The 19,776-nt window shown below is 46.0% G+C and overlaps 1 protein-coding gene across 5 annotated transcripts; it reads right to left on the bottom strand.

Annotated features, from left to right (window-relative positions):
- Nucleotides 1–1,476: 1,476 nt before the first annotated feature.
- On the bottom strand, nt 1,477–18,034 carry OPALIN (oligodendrocytic myelin paranodal and inner loop protein). 5 transcript variants are annotated; one of them, XM_060033622.1, is made up of 8 exons: nt 17,788–18,034; nt 12,609–12,644; nt 11,095–11,274; nt 8,396–8,478; nt 7,966–8,001; nt 6,758–6,877; nt 4,768–4,824; nt 1,477–3,406 (listed from the first exon to the last, which is right to left on the bottom strand). In XM_060033622.1, the coding sequence occupies exons 4-8, from the start codon at nt 8,456–8,458 to the stop codon at nt 3,230–3,232; spliced, it is 453 nt and encodes a 150-aa protein (XP_059889605.1). In that variant the 5' UTR covers nt 8,459–8,478; nt 11,095–11,274; nt 12,609–12,644; nt 17,788–18,034; the 3' UTR covers nt 1,477–3,229. The 5 variants fall into 5 exon arrangements, with proteins under 5 accessions (XP_059889605.1, XP_059889609.1, XP_059889606.1 ...); XM_060033626.1 differs by lacking the exons at nt 8,396–8,478; nt 11,095–11,274 and adding an exon at nt 8,768–8,933; XM_060033623.1 differs by lacking the exon at nt 11,095–11,274 and having other exon boundaries at nt 17,788–17,809.
- Nucleotides 18,035–19,776: the final 1,742 nt, after the last annotated feature.

Raw genomic sequence — 19,776 nt, 5'->3', positions numbered from 1 at the left:
AGAATATACTGTTTTAAAGAAATCCAGCTCCTTTGCTGAAGCTGGAAACAAGGGAGACTCTTCATGACCCTCACTGTGGTGTACTTGGATTCGAATGGCACTGTGGCCTGCAATCCGTTTTGCATCCCACATGTTCCTGTTCTGTAGGGGATAATATTTTCACAAGAAACAAGTCCGAAAGTGTGTCCAGTGTTTTAGCCTTCCTTAACCCTGGGGCAGGAGGCAGAAAGAGTGAGGTTATTCACCTTCACCATCTCTACCTTCTTGCTGCAAAATTGATGATGATGATGATTGATGGTGGGGGACAGGATCTCCTTTGGAGGCTGAATGATTTTCCAACATGATGCATCGAATGTGAAATACAGCAAAACTCACACTCAGGCTTCTTACCTATAATTCTTACCAAGTATTCTTAGCAAATCATCTCCATGACCTTCATGAAAACAGGCATCTATATAGGAAAGGTTAATTTTTTCCCTCCATTTTCCTTTCTCTATAGAAATATAATTATTAAACTAACAAGGCACAACCATTACTAATTTCAAATCAGTTTGTATTAAAGGTGTGGCGACAAGTCACTTAAGAAAGGTTGAATTTGACATCTTTGTCACTAACCTTCAACTGTAATTACCACTGTTTACATTTAACTGTTGGGAGGGTGTTGCAGATCCCTTTGAGAATCTGAAGGGAATCATGGAATCTGGCCCCTGAATAATAATTATGCATGTAAAATTTGCATACAACTTCACGGAATTCACATCTTCCTAAACTACGTTTAAAGGAGTCCTAATTTTGCCTCTAGTTTGGGTAACTCGCCTATCATTCTTCGGGGTAAAATTCTTCTGCAGTACATGTGGTGTTGGGAGCTTTTCAGGTCTTCAGGTCAGGCTGACACTGAAAGCCCTTGAGAGCAGATTTCATTCTACATTTTAGGCACTGAGTACATGAATCTATTTTTGTCTATTTCTAACTTCTCCAGAAAAAGACTGCATTTGTCCTTCTAGGACACCAATCACATTCCCATGTCCTCTTGTTCTCCTGGCAAAATGCTGAATAAAGAAGGAGAGATTTTGACTCTGTGTGGCTTGAATGCTTTAAACAAACAAACAAAAAAAGCTTAATTGAGGTAGAATTGACTTTCAATAGATTATATGTTTAAAGTGTACAATTTGATAAGTGTTGATGTGTAATAACACCCACGAAGCTATCACAACAATCACGATAGAGAACATATCCTTACCCCCCAAAATTTCTTTGTGGCCCTTTGTAATCTCTCCCTCCCACCCTTCCTCACCCCACCATCCCCGGGCAACTGCGGATATGCTTTCTGCCCCAATTGATTAGTTTGCATTTTCTAGAATGTGACTGGCCCAAGGTCATCCCAACGCTAGCACCGACCCTAGGTTGGAGGGCTGGAGCTTCTGACTTCTGGTCTCAGCATTTTCCTCACAAGGTGGGCTGCCCTCTGTGAAGGACTGAACATCTCCATCACGGGCCCAGCCAAGAAAGTGTCAGCACCAGGAATATCCCTGGGATACCCTTGATTCCAGCCCCAGGGTCAATGTCATATACTTCAATATAGGCGAAGAAACACCATAGACGTGTTGAAGGTCCACAGGAATGACCATTTTGCTTTTCACTTTATTCTAAAATGGGTTCTTGTGCATCAGAGCAGGAAAAAAATGACAGAAATACTGAACCTAGCGAATTTAGTAGAAACCATTTAAAATAAAGATACTAAGTAATGGATTGCAAGTAGAATTAAAATAAATGATCCAAAATACAAGTCTCACTTTACAGACTACAAGGCTCATTCACTTGCCTTCTCCAGCCTCACAACACCCCTAAGGGCAGGAGGAAGAAAACGGCTGTCTCCATTTTGTACACAGAGAGCTAAGGCCCATGATATGCTCCAGAGCTCAGACCTTTGAGTGTCAAGGCTAAGGCCACAGTCATGTTCTCAGCAAATCCAAGGTCCTTCCCAACGTGTAAGAGAAGTATAAGCACCTGGATCCCTGGGCATGTCCGCTTAAAAATGGACAAATCTGCTTGTTAACGTGACTAGACTCAGTGGACTTGGTACAAAACTGAATTTCACAAAGAGCTTTGAAGAGCACGTGTCAGCGTGTGGCAGTGATTGGATGTGTATAACCTGTCCTTGGTTATGTGAAGAAGAGGAGGTGTGTTTCTGAGCAATCAGGCACCCCGTATGAGAAAGGAATGTTTCCACAGCATTTCAAGGAGGCCCATGGAGCTGGTGGGTGGACCCCAAGATGCCCTGGACCCAGGTTCTCCCACCAGGAGACCTGGCGTGCTCACAAGCCATGGACCTGCATAGGGGAACCAGGACTCCTGTAAGCCTCCTCACAGAAGCGATGGTGACACTGTCCATGGGCTCCCCTCAGCCGACAGTCACGTTGCTGCTTGGCCCATCCCTTTGGTCCTGTGTTCATCCACTCAGAGTCCTCTTGATCTTTCTTCCTGCTAATGAGTTTTTCCCCATGATGGTCCAACGACTTGGGCCTTTCTCTCCACTCCCGCAAAATGGGTATAGCCCTCATCTCTAATAATCTTTTGAAACGACCCCTGCTTTCCCTTCTCCCTATTTACCCTCCGTGCGCACGCACCCACACACAGACACAGAGCCCATTACAGAACTGCCTTCCTTAGATACCCTCTGATCACAAGTGATGAATGAGGAAGCAGTGGGCTGTCCCTGTGGTCAGGGAACATGTGGTTCCACATGGTTTCTACCCTGAGTTGTTCAGAAATAAGGAACTGCTTCTCTTCACACATCCCCTGTACGTTTCATTTATATCCCAACTTCCTCCATGCTAGCTTGGCCAACCTGCCCATGGAAGCCAGGTCTGACGGCTTTTTTGAGAAAATGGATATGAAAAAAGATGAGGGGGCAAGTCACCGAGAAATCAAACACCCTTCCCCAAATCACAAAGAAAAGCAAATCCCCACCGGGGTCAAGAGCAGGACCCAAGGGCTCCTTTTGATGCACAATGACTTCACTGCTTATTAAACCACAAGGTCTGAGCGTTGGAAGGAACCTTACCAGATCTGTCCCTTAAAGAGTAAAGTCAACCCCAAAGTTTTCCGGATCTGCAAATGAAATTTGGATTGGTTAAGAAGCAGCGTGGCGTCTCTCCTCCCTCCGAGCACAAATCCCTGTGTGCTTAGCTCTGTTCCAGCTCCAGATCTGCTCCTTGGCTGTGCTGCATCACTCCATGCTCAGTCTGGGAATAAGCCACCACAACGCCCTCCTTCTCTGCACTTCGACAGCAGGACGGTAAGTGTCACGAATGGGCTCCTCACTTCCTGGAACAGTCTGCACGTATATGTGGGCTTCTTCTGCTCCCGTGATATTCTTCTCCTGTGTGGGTAACCTCCTAGGATTCTTGAGAAAACAAACAGGTTTAAAAAAAAATACATCAAAGACTTTTGCTTCTGGCCAAGTTGGAGTAACAGAAGCCAGATTTACCCTCCCACCTGAAACAACCAACCGTCAGACAAAATGTTTGGAACAGTTTTCAATACATTGGACACCATCAGTGTGATCATTGATATGGTTGGGTTTTAATCTACCATCTTCCTATTTGTTTTCTATTTGTTCTACCTGTCTGCTGGTACTTAACATTTTTTTCTGTCTTCTTCTGTATAGATTTTAGAAGCACCTTATTGAGTTCCATGAAAAATATTTGCTGAGGTTTATACTGGAATTACATTTATTATACAGATCACTTTGAAGTTGTTTGATATCTGTATACTATTGAGTCTTCTTATCCAGAAGCATTGAATACCAACTCCCATTATTTAGGTCTTACTTAATATCTTTTACTGAAGTTTTATTATTCTCCATAAAGGGATTACATGTTTTTGTTAGATTTATTCCTCATCATTCTGTGTGTTTTTATTACCACTACAAAATGGTATTTTTTAAAAATTACTTTTTCTAATTAATTGTTATTGAATTTTAGCAATGTGAATTACTTTTTAATAGTGATTTTATATCCAGTAAACTTGTTAAAATATCTTGCTAGTTCTATTAATTTAGCTGTAGATAATTTGGCTTTTCTATGTAAATAATCATATCATCTGTAAATAATGACATTTTTGTTTCTTCTTTTCCAGTCTTATGCTTTCTGCTTCTTTTTCTTTTTTTTTAAATCTTTATTGAGGTATAATTGACAAATAAAATTGTAAGATATTCAAAGAGAACAGTGTGATTATTTGACATACATATACATTGTGAAAGGATTCTCCTGCACTGAGTTAATTTCTACTTCTTTTTCTCATCCTGCTGTGTTGACTAGGACCTAAAGTATAATATCAAATAGAACTGGCAACAACGAGCATCCTTGTTTTGTTTCTGATCTGAAAAAGAATCATTAACATTTTACCTTTAGGTATGATATTTGCTGTAATTTTTTTTTTTAAAGATGTCTTGTTTCAAGTTAAGGAAGTGCCTTTAAAATTTTTGGTTTGCTGGGAGTTCACATCACAAATGGCTGTATAATATTTTTGAATTCTCTTCCATGGAAATGGTCACATGATTTTTCTCTTTTACCAGTGAAATAAGTGATATTAAATTAATTTCCTAATATTAAATAAATCTTGAATTCCTGTCCAGCCAGTAAAAATATAATGAGAACCTCCTTTGTGCTTACCCTGCACTTCTCCTGTACACCAGAGGCTTTAAGACCCTTAGCTTGCTTGCCATGTGAATGATGTATAGTGATTATAACCAAGAGTTCTTACCTCAGCTATCCTGGGACTGTCATAGATTTCTGAAATTTCACAAGGCCTCTCACTTTCCTAAGTTGTTTTAAAAAATAAAACAAAATAGAGAAGAAGAAGAAATGAAAGGTTACAGCATTTGCCCATGACCATGATTAAAATCAGTGGTTCTTAAACCTGGCTGCACATTAGAATCACCAGAGAGCTTTAAAAATAAAACAAAATAAACAAACAGATAATAACTCCCCCCTCCCAGAAAAAACATAAACAAGAGATACCACTGTGAATTACTTCAAAAATAATCCAGGTTGACAGTGTGGAAAAGTGGGTGGAAGTGGAGATGAAACAAGATTGGCCGTTGTTAATAACTAGATTCATTATACTATTCTCTCTACTTTAGTATCTGCTTAACGTGATCCATCATAAAATGTTGAGATATTTTTGGTACCAATGCCACAGCTCTAACATTCAGAGATTCTGATTTAATTGGTTTTGGTGGTTGGTATTTTCATAGCCTCCAAGATGATTTTAAAGTGCCCTGAAAGACTGAGGAACCATTACTTAAATAATACCACCAACAACCACAATATTTCTTAATATATTTAAAGTTTACAGCTTGTCAACACATCTTTATACCCATGATCTCATTCCATCCTTACACCTCCGCTTACCTCTTAAAATAAGTTGGGTAGGGACCTCCCTGGTGGCGCAGTGGTTAAGAATCCGCCTGCCAATGCAGGGGACATGGGTTCGAGCCCTGATCCAGGAAGATCCCACATGCCTGAGAAGCAACCAAGCCCGTGCACCAAAACTACTGAGCCTGCGCTCTAGAACCCGCGAGCCACAACTACTGAGCCTGCGCTCTAGAGCTTGTGAGCCACAACTACTGAGCCTGCATGCCACAACTACTGAAGCCTGCATGCCTAGAGCCCGTGCTCCGCAACAAGAGAAGTCACCACAGTGAGAAGCCTGCGCACCACAGTGAAGAGTATCCCCTGCTCACCACAACTAGAGAAAGCCCGCGTGCCACAGTGAAGACCCAACGCAGCCAAAATTCAAAAAACATTTTTTTAATTAAATAAATAAGGTGGGTATATATTTTTTTCTTTTTGGCCGCACTGCACAGCTTGTGGGATCTTAGTTCCCCACAAGGGCAAGGAGGGATTGAACCCTGGCCCTTGGCCGCTGAGACCACGGAGTCCTTACCACTGGACCGCCAGGGAATTCCTGAGGTGGGTAGTTTTTATGACTCTTATTTTGGAGTTGAACTAACCAAGAAACAGAAAATGTTAAGTCACTTGTCCAGGATCATATAAATTGTACAGTGGCAGAGTCAGGGTTAGAATCTACGTTTTTTACTCCCCGTTAACGCCTACCACTGTGAGAACGATCAGGAATGCTCATAAATAAGGATGGAATTAGAGCCCAGAGTCTACACAACACAGTTGTATCACACCATGGACCCTGGCTGGATGTGGGTCAGGGTGGCCCTTGAATTCTGAGCCTGGTCTCCAGAGCAATCTGGTATTTGCATGGGGTGGGGTCCGGAGATTCCCTTGTGACTGATGTGTGTTCAGAAGTGGGAAAAAGACAAATATAAACAGAGTCACATACTCCTGGACGTATCCCTACGATAGACGCCTCAGGGTCTGTTTGTCTCCCATCCTTCCTAAGATCACCTCCATCCTCTTTGTGAAGCTTGTGGCCTTGTTTCTCAAGGTTAGAGAACACACCTACTGTACCGACGTGTTTGCCGTAGCAGCAAACGTCCCTCTCCGCTGCTACTTTTTGCCATCCCAGATACCGTCCTCAAGTGACACAAGGGTTGTGTGACAAATCAGCTCTGCCTGGAGGATAATGTCATGAGTCTGAGACAGAAATTGAGGCACAGAAACATCCACCACCTTGTCCTCAGAAAACAGACATGGGTCCTGACACCCTCAGCCCAAAGCCAGTTCATCAAATACCGATTCTTGCCAACACGGCCAGACCCAAAGAAGCTGCTAATCACCTCGGTGGACTCACTGCTGCTTCTTCTTTGGTGAATCAGAGTAAATAGTAAGGCCACCAGCAGGGCCGTGGCCACCAGGGACGGGATGCCAGCTGCTAACCCAAGAGAAGGTCCACAGTCCTGCACAGAGAAAATAGTCAGGTTCTCCCGGAAAAAAAGGAAGAGTTTGATTGATTAAAAGTAAAACAAAACCCTACATGGACCCTAAGTATCGTACACAAAATCAAAAGGGTCATGAAATAACAGTGAAAAATTGTTTGCAACGTACATGACAAACGGCTCATTTTCATAGGAGTTAATGTACATAGTTTAAATCAATTGGAAAAGCGTGATAATTCAGTAGAAAATTGGACAAATATATGAACAGGCCATTCCTAGGAACAGAAATACAAATGTTGCATCAACACAGGAAGAGCTGAAATACAGTTCAAAGCAACAATTAGATACCATTCTTATCTATTAGTCTGGCAAAAAGTAAAAGGTTTTAGTGTATCCCACACCATTTTGATATGAATTTTTTATTTATTTACATTAAATGCATGAGCCAATTGATTTTCAGACTCCCATTTTGCTTTGATCTGAGTGGAAATAGCCATGCTTGTAGCCCCATAGGTTTTCAGATTTGCAGATTATTTGAAAATACCAAAGATAGTGTTCAGAATCTCTACACACATGCAATGTCGTATAATACTGGATTCTTCTTCATTTTTGGGGGGGTGATTTTATTAAAGAATGACATGATACGTAAAAGTATATACATTATAAATATACAGCTTGATGACTTTTCACGTGATGAACCCACCCATGTAACCAGCACCCAGATGAAGAAACAGAACATTACCAGCCCCCCAGAAGCCCCTCGGGCTCCGTTCCAGTCACTGCATGTGTAACCTCTATCCTGAAATCCATCACCGTAGGTTAGTCTTGTCTGTTTTTCAACGTCATCTAGATGCACGTAGAAAGTATGTAGTCTCTTGTGTCTAGCTTCTTTTGTTCAACACTTTGGGAATCATCTGTGATTTTGCATGTTCTCCTTCCCTTTTGAACTGAGTTGGTCATAAGAATAATAGTTGAGGAAGATTCTGTGCTTGGTGACAGTTCACATATCAAACTTTAATCCTCAAAACGAATGCATGAAATGGGTACAGCATTATCCCCATTTTCTAAATGACCAAACTAAGGCTTCATAATTTAAGTGATATACTTACTGCTCCTTTCCCACTGGTAACAGCTGGGGAGGAAGTCTGGGTGGAAAAAGAATATACGTCTTAAGAAAACAAAATCACACGTCACACGTCACACAACACAGTCTGTCCAAGGCTAAGCTGTAATGCCTGAAGTATATACCTTTGCTAAACTTTTTATTAAAAACAACTGCCGAACAGAACCCTCTTTGATTGCTTCTCAGGTAAGAAGGAATAAAATTGGGTTACAAGGAGAGAGAAATCAGAAATTCAGGTGAGGTCTTCATTATACACCCTGTGGATTTGCCGTAACAGGTTTCAGAACTCAAAAAGTTTTTCACCTGTCCCAAGTCCCCACACCCTTCCCAGCACACTTTGGGCCTACTTGTCCCCGTTGCTAGAAGGGAAAAAAATTCAATACCAGTGGAAGCCAGGCTCTTTAAGGAGGCCTTACCTGTTTCCACACTGCAATGAAGCAAATGGCTTGGGCAGGTATCTGAAGCTGTGAAGTATCCATGCTCCTGGGGTAATTCTACGCTGAATGAGTAAGTACATGTTCCCATGTCACATCTCCGCTCAAGGAGGGGCACTGGATTTTACCCATTTATGAGATATATCAGATGAGAGTCTTATCTGGATCAATATATCTCAGGGCACAGAGTTCCACATTAGCAACTGACCCACGTAAGCTACGCTAGGTGATGCCGTGTGGGGTTCAGAGCACGAGTCCTAGGCTCACACTAGCCGGAATGAAATGGCGATTTCTCCACTCACAAGCTAACGAGCCTCATTTCTTCATCTATACAATAGGGCTGTGAGTACCTACCTCTAGGATTGGTAAGAGGATCAAATGAGCGCCAGGAGTATAAGCTTTTGTCATTCCTTTAAACTTGGCAAAGCTCTGGCCAGACCTGTTATATATTGAATATTCTCATCAACCTCAGTGAGTACACTGGAATCCCAGGGGCTTGGACTTTTGACAGTTACTGTCTCTATTTTACAAAAAAAAAAAAAAAAGATCCGGATCTCAGAGAAGTTATAGGTCTTCTCCCAGGTTTCACAGATAACCATAAATCTACCCCGAATGTGGATGTTTGCGTTCCAAGCCTAAGCCCCTTTCCCAGAGAGCTCCCATCAAAGGAGAGATTTGCTAACCAGGTACTGACACTTGGTACTTAAATGGCTACAGTTTTTAAAAATAGAACTACCGGGGCTTCCCTGGTGGCGCAGTGGTTGAGAGTCCGCCTGCTGATGCAGGGGACACGGGTTCGTGCCCCGGTGCGGGAAGATCCCACGTGCCGCAGAGCGGCTGCGCCCGTGAGCCATGGCCGCTGGGCCTGCGCCTCCGGAGCCTGTGTTCTGTGACGGGAGAGGCCGCGGCAGTGAGAGTCCCGCGTACCACAAAAAAAAAAAAAAAGAACTACCATATGACCCAGCAATCCCACTGCTGGGCATATACCCTGAGAAAACCATAATTCAAAAAGAGTCATGCACCACAATGTTCATTGCAGCTCTATTTACAATAGCCAGGACATGGAAGCAACCTAAGTGTCCATCGACAGATGAATGGATAAAGAAGATGTGGCACATATATACAATGGAATACTACTCAGCCATAAAAAGAAACGAGGCTTCCCTGGTGGCGCAGTGGTTGAGAGTCCGCCTGCCGATGCAGGGGACGCGGGTTCGTGCCCCGGTCCGGGAAGATCCCACATGCCGCGGAGCGGCTGGGCCCGTGAGCCATGGCCGCTGAGCCTGCGCGTCCGGAGCCTGTGCTCCGCAGCGGGAGAGGCCACAACAGGGAGAGGCCCTCGTACGGCAAAAAAAAAAAAAAAAAAAAAGAAACGAAATTGAACTATTTGTAGTGAGGTGGATGAACCAAGAGTCTGTCATACAGAGTGAAATAAGTCAGAAAGAGAAAAACAAATATCGTATGCTAACGCATATATATAGAATCTAAAAAAAAAATGGTTCTGAAGAACCTAGGGGCAGGACAGGAATAAAGATGCAGACACAGAGAATGGACTTGAGGACACGGGGAGGGGGAAGGGTAAGCTGGGACGAAGTGAGAGAGTGGCATGGACATATATACACTACCAAATGTAAAGAGATAGCTAGTGGGAAGCAGCCGCATAGCACAGGGAGATCAGCTTGGTGCTTTGTCACCACCTAGAGGGGTGGGATAGGGACGGTGGGAGGGAGGGAGACGCAAGAGGGAGGAGATATGGGGATATATGTATATGTATAACTGATTCACTTTGTTATAAAGCAGAAACTAACACACCATTGTAAAGGAATTATACTCTAATAAAGATGTTAAGAAATAAATAAATAGATAAATAAAATTTAAAAAAATAAATAGCTACAGTTTTACCGAAGCGCAATCTCACCCCACCCCCACCTTAAAGCTGCATTTAGCTTAAGGGTTCTATTTCTCAGGGTGATGCCAAGAGTTGCATATCGTTTTGGGTAAAATGTTTTGTCTTCAGGTTACAGAAATTCACTTGGGCTGGCTTTGGCCCCCCAAAATGAGTTACCTCTAAGGATTCAGGGGTACCTCATGGAGCCCATGTGCAGTGGGAATCTGGCCTCTCTAGGGACTGAAGCTGGGGACCGGCAACTTGTCAGAACCAAAGCCATCCCTCCTGGGATCTCTCCATCACTCCTGGGTAGAATGGCCCTTCACCAGTACTTTTCCCTGCCTGTTTGCTTCCTTCTTTCTCTCTCCAGATGGATTTTTCTGCCCTCATGGACACCTGCTAATCGTACCAGCTAATGCTTATGGAGAACTTACTATGTGCCAGGCTGTTCAAGTACTTTTCCTGTATCAACTCATTTATTCTTCACCATAGCCAGTGAAGCAGGACTACAACGATCCCCATTTTACAGAAGACAGGAGTGAGGCACAGAGAAGTCAAGTAACTTGTGCAAGGTCACACAGCCCTAAGTGGCAGATGCCGAGTGGTCTGGCTCCAGGGTCCAAGTTCTTAACTGTTGGACTACTCTGCCTTCCATGACCAAATGCAGCATCCCAACCCAGTTTTTATACTTGACAGTTCAGTATGGCCCAGTAGGGGCGGACTTGCATAGGTGGCCCTGTCCCCAGCTCCCTGCAGAGAAGCTCTCATGAGCTGAGTATCCACCTTTCCCTACCTTCCAGGGCTCTGGTGTTCCCAGTCATCCAGCTGCACCAAAACGGAAGGGTTCTGTGGTAGAAATATGACTGCCAGGTAGGGTGGCCAGCCGTCCTGGTTTTCCCCAGAAATTGCCTAGGTGGTAGCGCATTCAGTGCTAAAACCAGACAGTCCCAGGCAGGCTGGGGTGGCTGTTGTCCTACATAGGTTCAAAGGGAGGAGGGACAGTTCTCAGAGAAATGTGCTGTGAACCAAGGAGATGCTCCCAAAGTGATGACTAACAGTGTAAGGGCCTGCCTCTCAACCCATTCACCCTCACCGCCCCAAGCAACGGCTTCTTGCTTCTCTGAGTTACCTTCGTAGACTGGGCCAAGCCAGGATAAGACAGAACCCGGGGTCTCTATGGACCTGCTGGCTTCGAGCAGCCAGGGGGAAAGCGCCAGCAGTGGCCATATTAAAAGGTTTTGACAGGTAAGGAGAGGGATAGGGGAATTTGTCTGCAGTCAACAGGCAGAGGCAGAAGCAGGGAGCAGAGTAAGTCAGGGAGGGTCCGAAGGCAGGGCCGCCCCGGGAGGGTAGAGCAGGTGCCAGGGAGTCACGGACAGATGTCAGGGCCGCCAGTGGCAGCAGAAGGCCGGCAGTGAGTCTCGAGGTTCTACCTTTCTGCTGCTCTCCAGAATGACGCCCCCACGGTACAGTAAACACGAGCACGGGCTTAAGCGTCCTCTTTCCTGATGATTCAGTTTATTCTCTTTGAATAACCATATGACTTTTCAGAAAACTTTGGCACAGCCAAAACCACTGAAAAACTGGGCCAGGAAAACACCTGACTCCATCACAGCAGCACTTCCGCTCAGAAAACAATCCTGGCGTGTTATCTCTACACAGCACGAGAACAGAAGACGGAGGACCAATTGTGGATTGAAACGGTCCACCATCATCAACTGCAAATCTCCATGTGGACTTGCAACTAAATGTCACAGAGCCATAAAACATTCATCCTTCTTGACCGAATAATTCCCCTTCTAGGCTACATTCTAAGGGAATCAGCTTACGTGCTGACAAGGATTTATCTATACCTACGTTTATCACAAAATCATTCCTAAGAGTGATTAATCACTTAAAGAAATAACTCACTTGAAGAAATATCATGTGACCACCCTCAGTACGGTTATAAAGGTGGACGGAAGACATTTATCATATAAAATTATGAGTAGAATAAGAAGCCCATGGTACAAATGCAACAAAAGTCAAAATTTATGTCGAGTCGGACAGGACTGGAATTAGTGTCCCCAGTGTTTTCTGCTGATGGCAAGTTAGCCATTTTGGTTTTTTGCTATTTTCCTTTTCAAAATGTGTATTTATAATTTTTATAATCGAAAACATTTCTCTCAGCACCCCCAGCTCTTCGTAATGCCTTTGGAACCCGTGTAACTTGTTGCTTCACGTGAGCTTTGGCATCCTGGAGGCCCAGTGTCAACTCTGCATTGATCTCTGCTGACCTGCCTGGTGAACGGGGACCGCTGTACTCACTGTGTTGGCCGGCAGTGTGAAGTTCAGTGAAAAACTCTGGAAGAGAGAAGGAAACATTAAAGCTCCCAGGAATGGTCAGCCAGGCTCCTCACCCCTCTACCAAATGTCACTGGCCCTGGCGGATTCCGACCACGGGCTCAGTCAGTCCCAGCCTCCCCTCCCAGTCTTGGCCCCAAAAGACGGCAGGGGAGCAGCAGAGCCTGAGGTCATGAGTTCCTCCCTCAGCATCAAGGCAGTCTTGGCCTCTCTCCTTTTCCAGGTCCTCAACCAGGGCCAGATTAAGGGACCAGCCAGCGAAGCTATTGCCTGAGCAGTCCTGACCCAAAAGGGCAGCAGAAACATCACTAGAAATTCAGCAGAGTGCTAAAAATTGCTTTTCCCCGGAACTCCCTTCAGGGAGGAAACTGTGTAAAGTGATGGCGCTTTCTTCTTGGGGTGGGAAGTAAGACCCCCCAGGGGCTCCAACAAGAACACCTGCTCCGGGCTTCCCTGGTGGCGCAGTGGCTGAGAGTCCGCCTGCGGATGCAGGGGATGCGGGTTCGTGCCCCGGTCCGGGAGGATCCCACGTGCGGCGGAGCGGCTGGGCCCGTGAGCCATGGCCGCTGAGCCTGCACGTCCGGAGCCTGTGCTCCGCAACGGGAGAGGCCACAACGGTGAGAGGCCCGCGTACCGCAAAAAAAAAAAAAAAAAAAAAAAAAAACCCTGCTCCTTCAACCCCCTCCCAGGAGGAGAAGCTGTGGAAGACAAGCTTCTGTTTTTGCAGAGTCTGAGGCAGGGGTTCCAGGCTGGAGCTGAGCTGGTCAGAACGACAGAGGAGATGCTAACCCTCTGTGCCATCCCCTCACTCAGCAACCAGCCTTACCTCTCCCCCCAAATATGGCATCAGTATTTAAAGACTGTCGGCTCAATGGGGCACCAACATGTTAGCCTGCCCACGTGCCCACCTACCCGGGTCAGACCCTGCCCAGGGCCTCCAGTGGCTCCTTCCTCTTCCCTGTCCCCATGTCCTGTCACTCCAGTTTGGGCTCTTTGATGCCAGTTTTTCCAGGCTGCTCTTTACCCAGTCCCTTCTCTGCCTGGATGTGAAAAATGGGTGGACTTTGCTCCAACTCAGCTGGCGACGCTCTCTGCCCCTTGTTCAGGGAGCTGAAGTCATGTTTCTACTTTCCGGACCCCTGCCCCGCCCCCCGCTCGTGTCCACCAGCCCTGATTCCTGCCTCCTGGCTGGGCTCTCATTCAGCCCCAGCCTCCCTGGTTCCCCACAGCTTGGCTTAAACTCCAGCTCCTGATCTTCCTGAAGCCTCCCAAAACCTGGTTCTGTCGTTCTAGAAGCAATGTGTTTGCTAAGTTTTAAAATTAAATGGTAGCCAACAATGGGAAGATTGGGAAGGATTAGAGAATCCAAGAGAATCCTAACATTTCAGACCTGAGGTGCCTTCAGGATCATCTACCTCAGAACTCTCATTTTTTTTTAATACATCTTTATCAGAGTATAACTGCTTTACAAAGTTGTGTTAGTTGCTGCTGTACAACAAAGTGAATCAGCTATACGTATCCATATATCCCCATATCCCCTGCCTCTTGCGTTTCCCTCCCACCCTCCCTATCCCACCCCTCTAGGTGGTCACAAAGCACAGAGTTGATCTCCCTGTGCTATGCAGCAGCTTCCCACTAGCTATATATTTTACATTTGGTAGTGTAATATGTCAATGCTACTCACTCACTACATCCCAGCCTCCCCTCCCCCCTCATGTCCTCAAGTCCGTTCTCTACATCTGCGTCTTTATTGCTGCCCTGCCACTAGGTTCATCAGTACCATTTTTCTAGATTCCATATATATGCGTTAGCGTACGGTATTTTTCTCTTTTTGACTTACTTCACTCTGTATGACAGTCTCTATGTCCATCCACCTCACTACAAATAATTCAATTTCATTCCTTTTTATGGCTGAGTAATATTCCATTGTATATATGTGTCACAACTTCTTTATCCATTCATCTGTCGGTGGACATTTAGGTTGCTTCCATGTCCTGGCTATTGTAAATAGAGCTGCAGTGAACATTGTGGTACATGTCTCTTTTGGAATTATGGTCTTCTCAGGGTATATGCCCAGTAGTGGGATTGGTGGGTCATATGACAGTTCTATTTTTAGTTTTTTAAGGAATCTCCATACTGCTTTCCATAGTGGTTGTATCAATTTACATTCCCACCAACAGTGCAAGAGGGCAGAACTCCTATTTTACAGAAGAGGAAGCTGAGGCCCAGGGACTCCTCAGAAATTACCTCACGGATAAGTGAGAACAGGTGGAGCTTATCTCTTAAAACAGGCCAAGTGGGATTGGTCCATGTGACTCAAATCCAACCTGGAAGATGGTTCTAGAGGCAATAGAGGCAATAGTCCCAATATATGCAAAATTGATGAGACACCTGTTTTAGCCAGCTTTCTGGAAGGTTGGAATTCAGAGAGGTTAATGAATGAGAAATTCCTTTGCGAACTAAAAATGTTCCAAGCACCTACAAAGTATAGTTCCCCCTACCCCCTGCCCCAGAGATTATGTCTTTCAATTAGGATGTCCCTAGCCAGCCAGCACACTTCAGTGGCCACTCTTCACTTCTCTGTCTCTTAGCAACAGGGGGCCCTCACTTTATAGAGAAGAGAATCGGTGAAGAATTTGAACAAGTTGCCCAAATTCACACGACTGGGTCTTTTGGTGACAGCCTCTTTCTGCTACATTACAGGCTTCCTCAGGACTTCTAGAGTTTCTGCAGAATAATTGGAGCCCCCAATTATTCTGCACCTCCTCTTCCAGGACAGTATTAGGACAAGAGGGACATCTGGGCCACCTCAGGTGAGGGTCTTCCTGCTCAAGGGACCTAACCACTACCTTTCATGGTAATGCCAACTGAGCCTGCAGAGGACACTGGATGTCTCTGCCTCAAACGCAGCTGCCCAGAGCCTTATCTCATCAGCGAGCACCGGGTACTGATGTCAGCAGGCCCAGGACAAAGCTTCCTTTGGGGGGACAGCAGAAGGGAGGAGCAGCAACAAGTGGGCCATTGCACGTGCTGTTTATCAACATTTGGATGACGAAGGTTTTGGCTAATTTCAGAAAGACATTTATATTTTGTAGAAGCACACTACAGCGCTCTCATGGAAAGAAAAACATCACGTAAATGTGGGTGGAGAAGACTCTCACGCAGCGTCCTTTAGAGAGGCAGCTGGGTGGGGCAAGGCAACCCTGGGCTTGGAGTCCCCTGATCTAGATTTGAGTCCAGACTCAGCCACTTAGTAGCTGTGTGGCCTGGGGAAAGTGAATCAAACTCTCTGGTCTCCATTTCCTCACAACAAATCTATTCTACCAGGCACTGTTTTTCCATCCTCAAAACAGGGCTACTATTAACTAAGCCCAAAGGAAATAATGTCTGTGGCAGCTCTCCTGAAACTGTAAAATACTCCAGGTGGAAGATCACGTGGTGTCATATTCTTCATGGCCTAGTCAGCACAGAGCGAGGCACAGAGAAGCCCCTGGGAAGATCTTGCTGGATGGAATTGTCTACATGGATTAGCAATATTCAAAGTACTGGGATTTGGTACAAAGCACTCATTGCTAGTCTAAGCACTAGGTGGTATCTACATAATGGTTCTGAAGGTACATCAGGATCTCAGTGGCTGAGTGTCACTCATTATGAGTCTGCTGTTTGTGATGGGAAGGAGGGGGGAAGGGATAACCACCACTCACTGTTATGAGTGAGTGGTCACACGCTGCACTCATAACCTCCCCACAAGGGGGGCACTCTCATCTCTACATCATGGGTGAGGTGACTGAGACCAGGACAGTTTTCTCAAGGTCCCCAACTGGTAAGTGGGAGAGGCTAGATCACAGATCTTCCCAACTCCAAAGCCTGAATTCAACTCCTTTTTGTTCTTTTTTTAAGTTTTAACTTCTTGTTAAAAGACTTTCAAGAGGGCTTCCCTGGTGGTGCAGTGATTAAGAATCTGCCTGCCAATGCAGGGGACACGGGTTCGAGCCCTGGTCCGGGAAGAGCCCACATGCCGCGGAGCAACAAAGCCCATGCGCCACAACTACTGAGCCCGCGCCCTAGAGCCCGCGAGCCACAACTACTGAGCCGGCGTGCCTAGAGCCCATGCTCTGCAACAAGAGAAGCCACCACAATGAGAAGCCCATGCACCGCAAGGAAGAGTAGTCCCCACTCACCACAACTAGAGAAAGCCTGCGTGCAACAACGACGACCCAATGCAGCCAAAAATAAATAAATAAAATAAAATAAATTTATTGGGGAAAAAAAAAAGATTTTCAAGAAACAAGAATGCAGAGGGCGTCTTCTTTAGAGGACAGCCTTCTTCCTAACCTTCTGAACCCTCCCTGAACCGCCCTTTCCCCAGGAACTGGGTCCTGACTGTTGAATTCTGACCCCTAAGTCTCTAGTCTGGCTACTGCCCCAGCCCCTAGTAGATAGAAATGCGGGTTCTGGATCAGGAGAGCTCTTCCAATATGGTGCCAGCAGGCAGGGCCCCTCCCCACCCCCTGAGGCCCAGAGGTGGGAGAGGTCAGCCCTCTAACCTGGGCCTGCAGCCCTTCGGTCCTCCTGTCACTCACCCCTCCCATCCTACATCTGTTCACGTGTGCATGCTTCTAACAGGCTTTACTCCTAGATGTCAACTCCTCTTAATAGTCTCTTTAGAAAGGCATCACAGAAGCCTCTTCTAACTTACCAAGCTTCATTCGACTGAGTCATAAGCAAACGTGTATCAAGTCAATAAGGAAGGTGGAAGGTTTCCGATGCAACTTACGACTCTCCCTGTTGCTGATCACGCAGCAGAAGGCAGACTGAACAAATAAGGATAAAGGCATGGGTCGGACCCATTGCTTCAACTGGGAACTGAAATTAGCCGAAACATTTACTTTGCACCCTTGTATGTGGGGTTTTAAAAACAAAACCTTAATATTAAAATATAAGATGGAATCAGCAAATACTAGATAGAATGTTTTTAAATGATTGTACATTGGAAAAGAATTAAAAGCCAAGCTCCTTAACTTCTTGCCCCAAGGGTACAGTTATACTTGAATTAGGAGATGTGAAATCTAAAAGTCTGGGGATTGTTTTTTATAGAGAGAAATGAAGGTTAGGCAGAGGAAAGACGCTAGCTAGCACTCACCATTTCCGACAGCCTCCCGAGAGCTTCCTCCAAACACTGCCCTCAGCAAGCTCCTTTCTTGCTGGTGTTATTGGCTTGTGTCTTGCATTTGTTGGAACATCCAGCTGGGAGAGCAAGGGTGACAGGAGAAGAGGCGGCTCCCACAGAGCTCTGGCCAAGCCGTTTATGGTCAGGGGAGGAGCCCAGTCCTTGGCCCACCCCTTGGGGAAGATGGTCTTCTGCTTCAGGGCCACCGTGTAAGGGCCAGGTCATCTACCTTCGTCGTCTTCATTTTCTGTCCTTTTTGCTTTTCAAGCCCCTTCCTTGGTTACACCTCCGTCTCAGCAAAGAGCCCCGAGCTGGCCTGAGAGCCTGGCGACTCCTGCACCAACATCTCTTTAGAAACAATGGGTTACACAGGCTGAGGAAGGCGGGCCACTCCACCTCCAGCTGCCAGGCCGTGGCGTGATCCCCGTCCCAGCAATGATGGAGTCAACACATCACCAGCATCGATGTAGGGGCCTGGGAGATGGGGGCTGCAGCCCGCTCTGTGTCGGAGGCTGTAGTTGCCTCAGTGAGCACACGCCTCAGGCAATGAGATGCGTGGCGGTGAGTTAGCTTCACCCCCTTTCTGTTCTCACATTTTGATGGGGAGCCTCACAGAGCTGGAGGAAGCCATGAATGTGGGCTGCCTTATAATTCTTATGAGTTCTTTGTTAGGAGTTTGCTTCTTTAAAACAATGAAGGAGTTGGAGTCTCATGTCCACAAAACAATTAAAACCCATCATTTGGTCATTTCAATGAGTGCATTCATTCATTTACTAAACAAATCTTTTTGACAACTTCTCTATGTCACGTATTATTCTGAGCACTGTCCTGGGCTTGGTGATAAAGACAAATGAGGCCCGAACTCTTAGGGAATGTATGTTCCAGCGAGGCAGACAGACAAAAATCTGAACTAAACAGCAAAAACCACTGTGGAGGAGCAAGCGGGGTGTCGGGGAAGAGTGACTGGGGTGACCAGGAGGCAGTTGCTTTAGACGTCTCTGAGAGCTGACATTTAAGATGCACGTGAAAGATGAGAAGAGGGTCCCAGGCGGAGGGAACAGGAAATGCAAAGTCCCGGGGAAGAAGCAGGCTTCCTGCGCTGGGACCAGAGGGAGGCCAGTGTACCTGCAGGGAGGGACCTGGAAGAGGTTAAAGACAGAGTGAGCTAAGGGCCCGTGATGTGAGCAGGCAGGGCACGGTAAGATTTCCATCGTAGAGCAATGGGAACACTTTCAGGGCTTTTGAGAGGGAGAGGGGATGATCTAACTGATGTTGACAATATTACCTGGCTCCTCTGTGGAGCCTGGTTTATAGGGGACACAAGTGTTAACCTGGAGACTGGTTAGCAGAGCCCAAGTGAGTGGTGAGGCTGGCTGCCCTGGGATGAGGACAGTGGAGATGGAGAGGAGTCAATGGGTTTGTGGCTTATTATGGGGATAAAGGCAGTGAGGCTTGACGATGGAAGAAATGTGGGGCAGGGGAGGAGAGAGAAGGGGAGGGGAAGATCGGAATGAAGCCGACTCCTGGGTTTGGGGCTTGACTAACAGGCGTGGAGGCACCATCTGCTTAGGCAGGTGATACTGGAAAACGGGGTGTGGGCATCCAGGCACTGGGATGCTGTGCTGAATAAGACCTACGTGGCTTCTGCCTCATGGGGCTTCCAGTCCCCAAGACGCCACAGTGACGGCTAAACTGACTCCACAGGTGCCTGGACGCTGGGGAGACAGCACAGTTCAGAGAGGCCTGTGTGGAAAGCCTTGGCCGCCCTTCTGGACCGTGTGAGGTCTTAGGCAAGCGGAGTAACTTCTTCCAGCCTCCGCCTGAATCTATCAAGTGGAGAAAATACAGTTTACAATGACTGGACTATTTAAATCAGCACAACTGGTACAAATTATGCTTCTAACTTTGCTTGGTGGGCAGAGACTCACACCTGGACCAGAGAGCTGGACCAAGGAACTTGAG

This window comes from Delphinus delphis, chromosome 16 (genome assembly GCF_949987515.2).
Source record: "Delphinus delphis chromosome 16, mDelDel1.2, whole genome shotgun sequence".
NCBI lineage: Eukaryota > Metazoa > Chordata > Mammalia > Artiodactyla > Delphinidae > Delphinus > Delphinus delphis.
This window is presented reverse-complemented; position numbering and strand designations above follow the sequence as displayed.

Bases quoted from the DNA above. Each gene is read 5' to 3' on its own strand.
- OPALIN (XM_060033622.1), bottom strand. From the start codon at position 8,458: ATGGATACTTCACAGCTTCAGATACCTGCCCAAGCCATTTGCTTCATT. The intron at 6,878-7,965 runs GTAAGTATATCA...TTCTCTGTGCAG, and splicing joins TTACCAGTGGGAAAGGAGCA to GACTGTGGACCTTCTCTTGG. The intron at 4,825-6,757 runs GTGATTAGCAGC...AAAACAACTTAG, and splicing joins GCAGCAGTGAGTCCACCGAG to GAAAGTGAGAGGCCTTGTGA.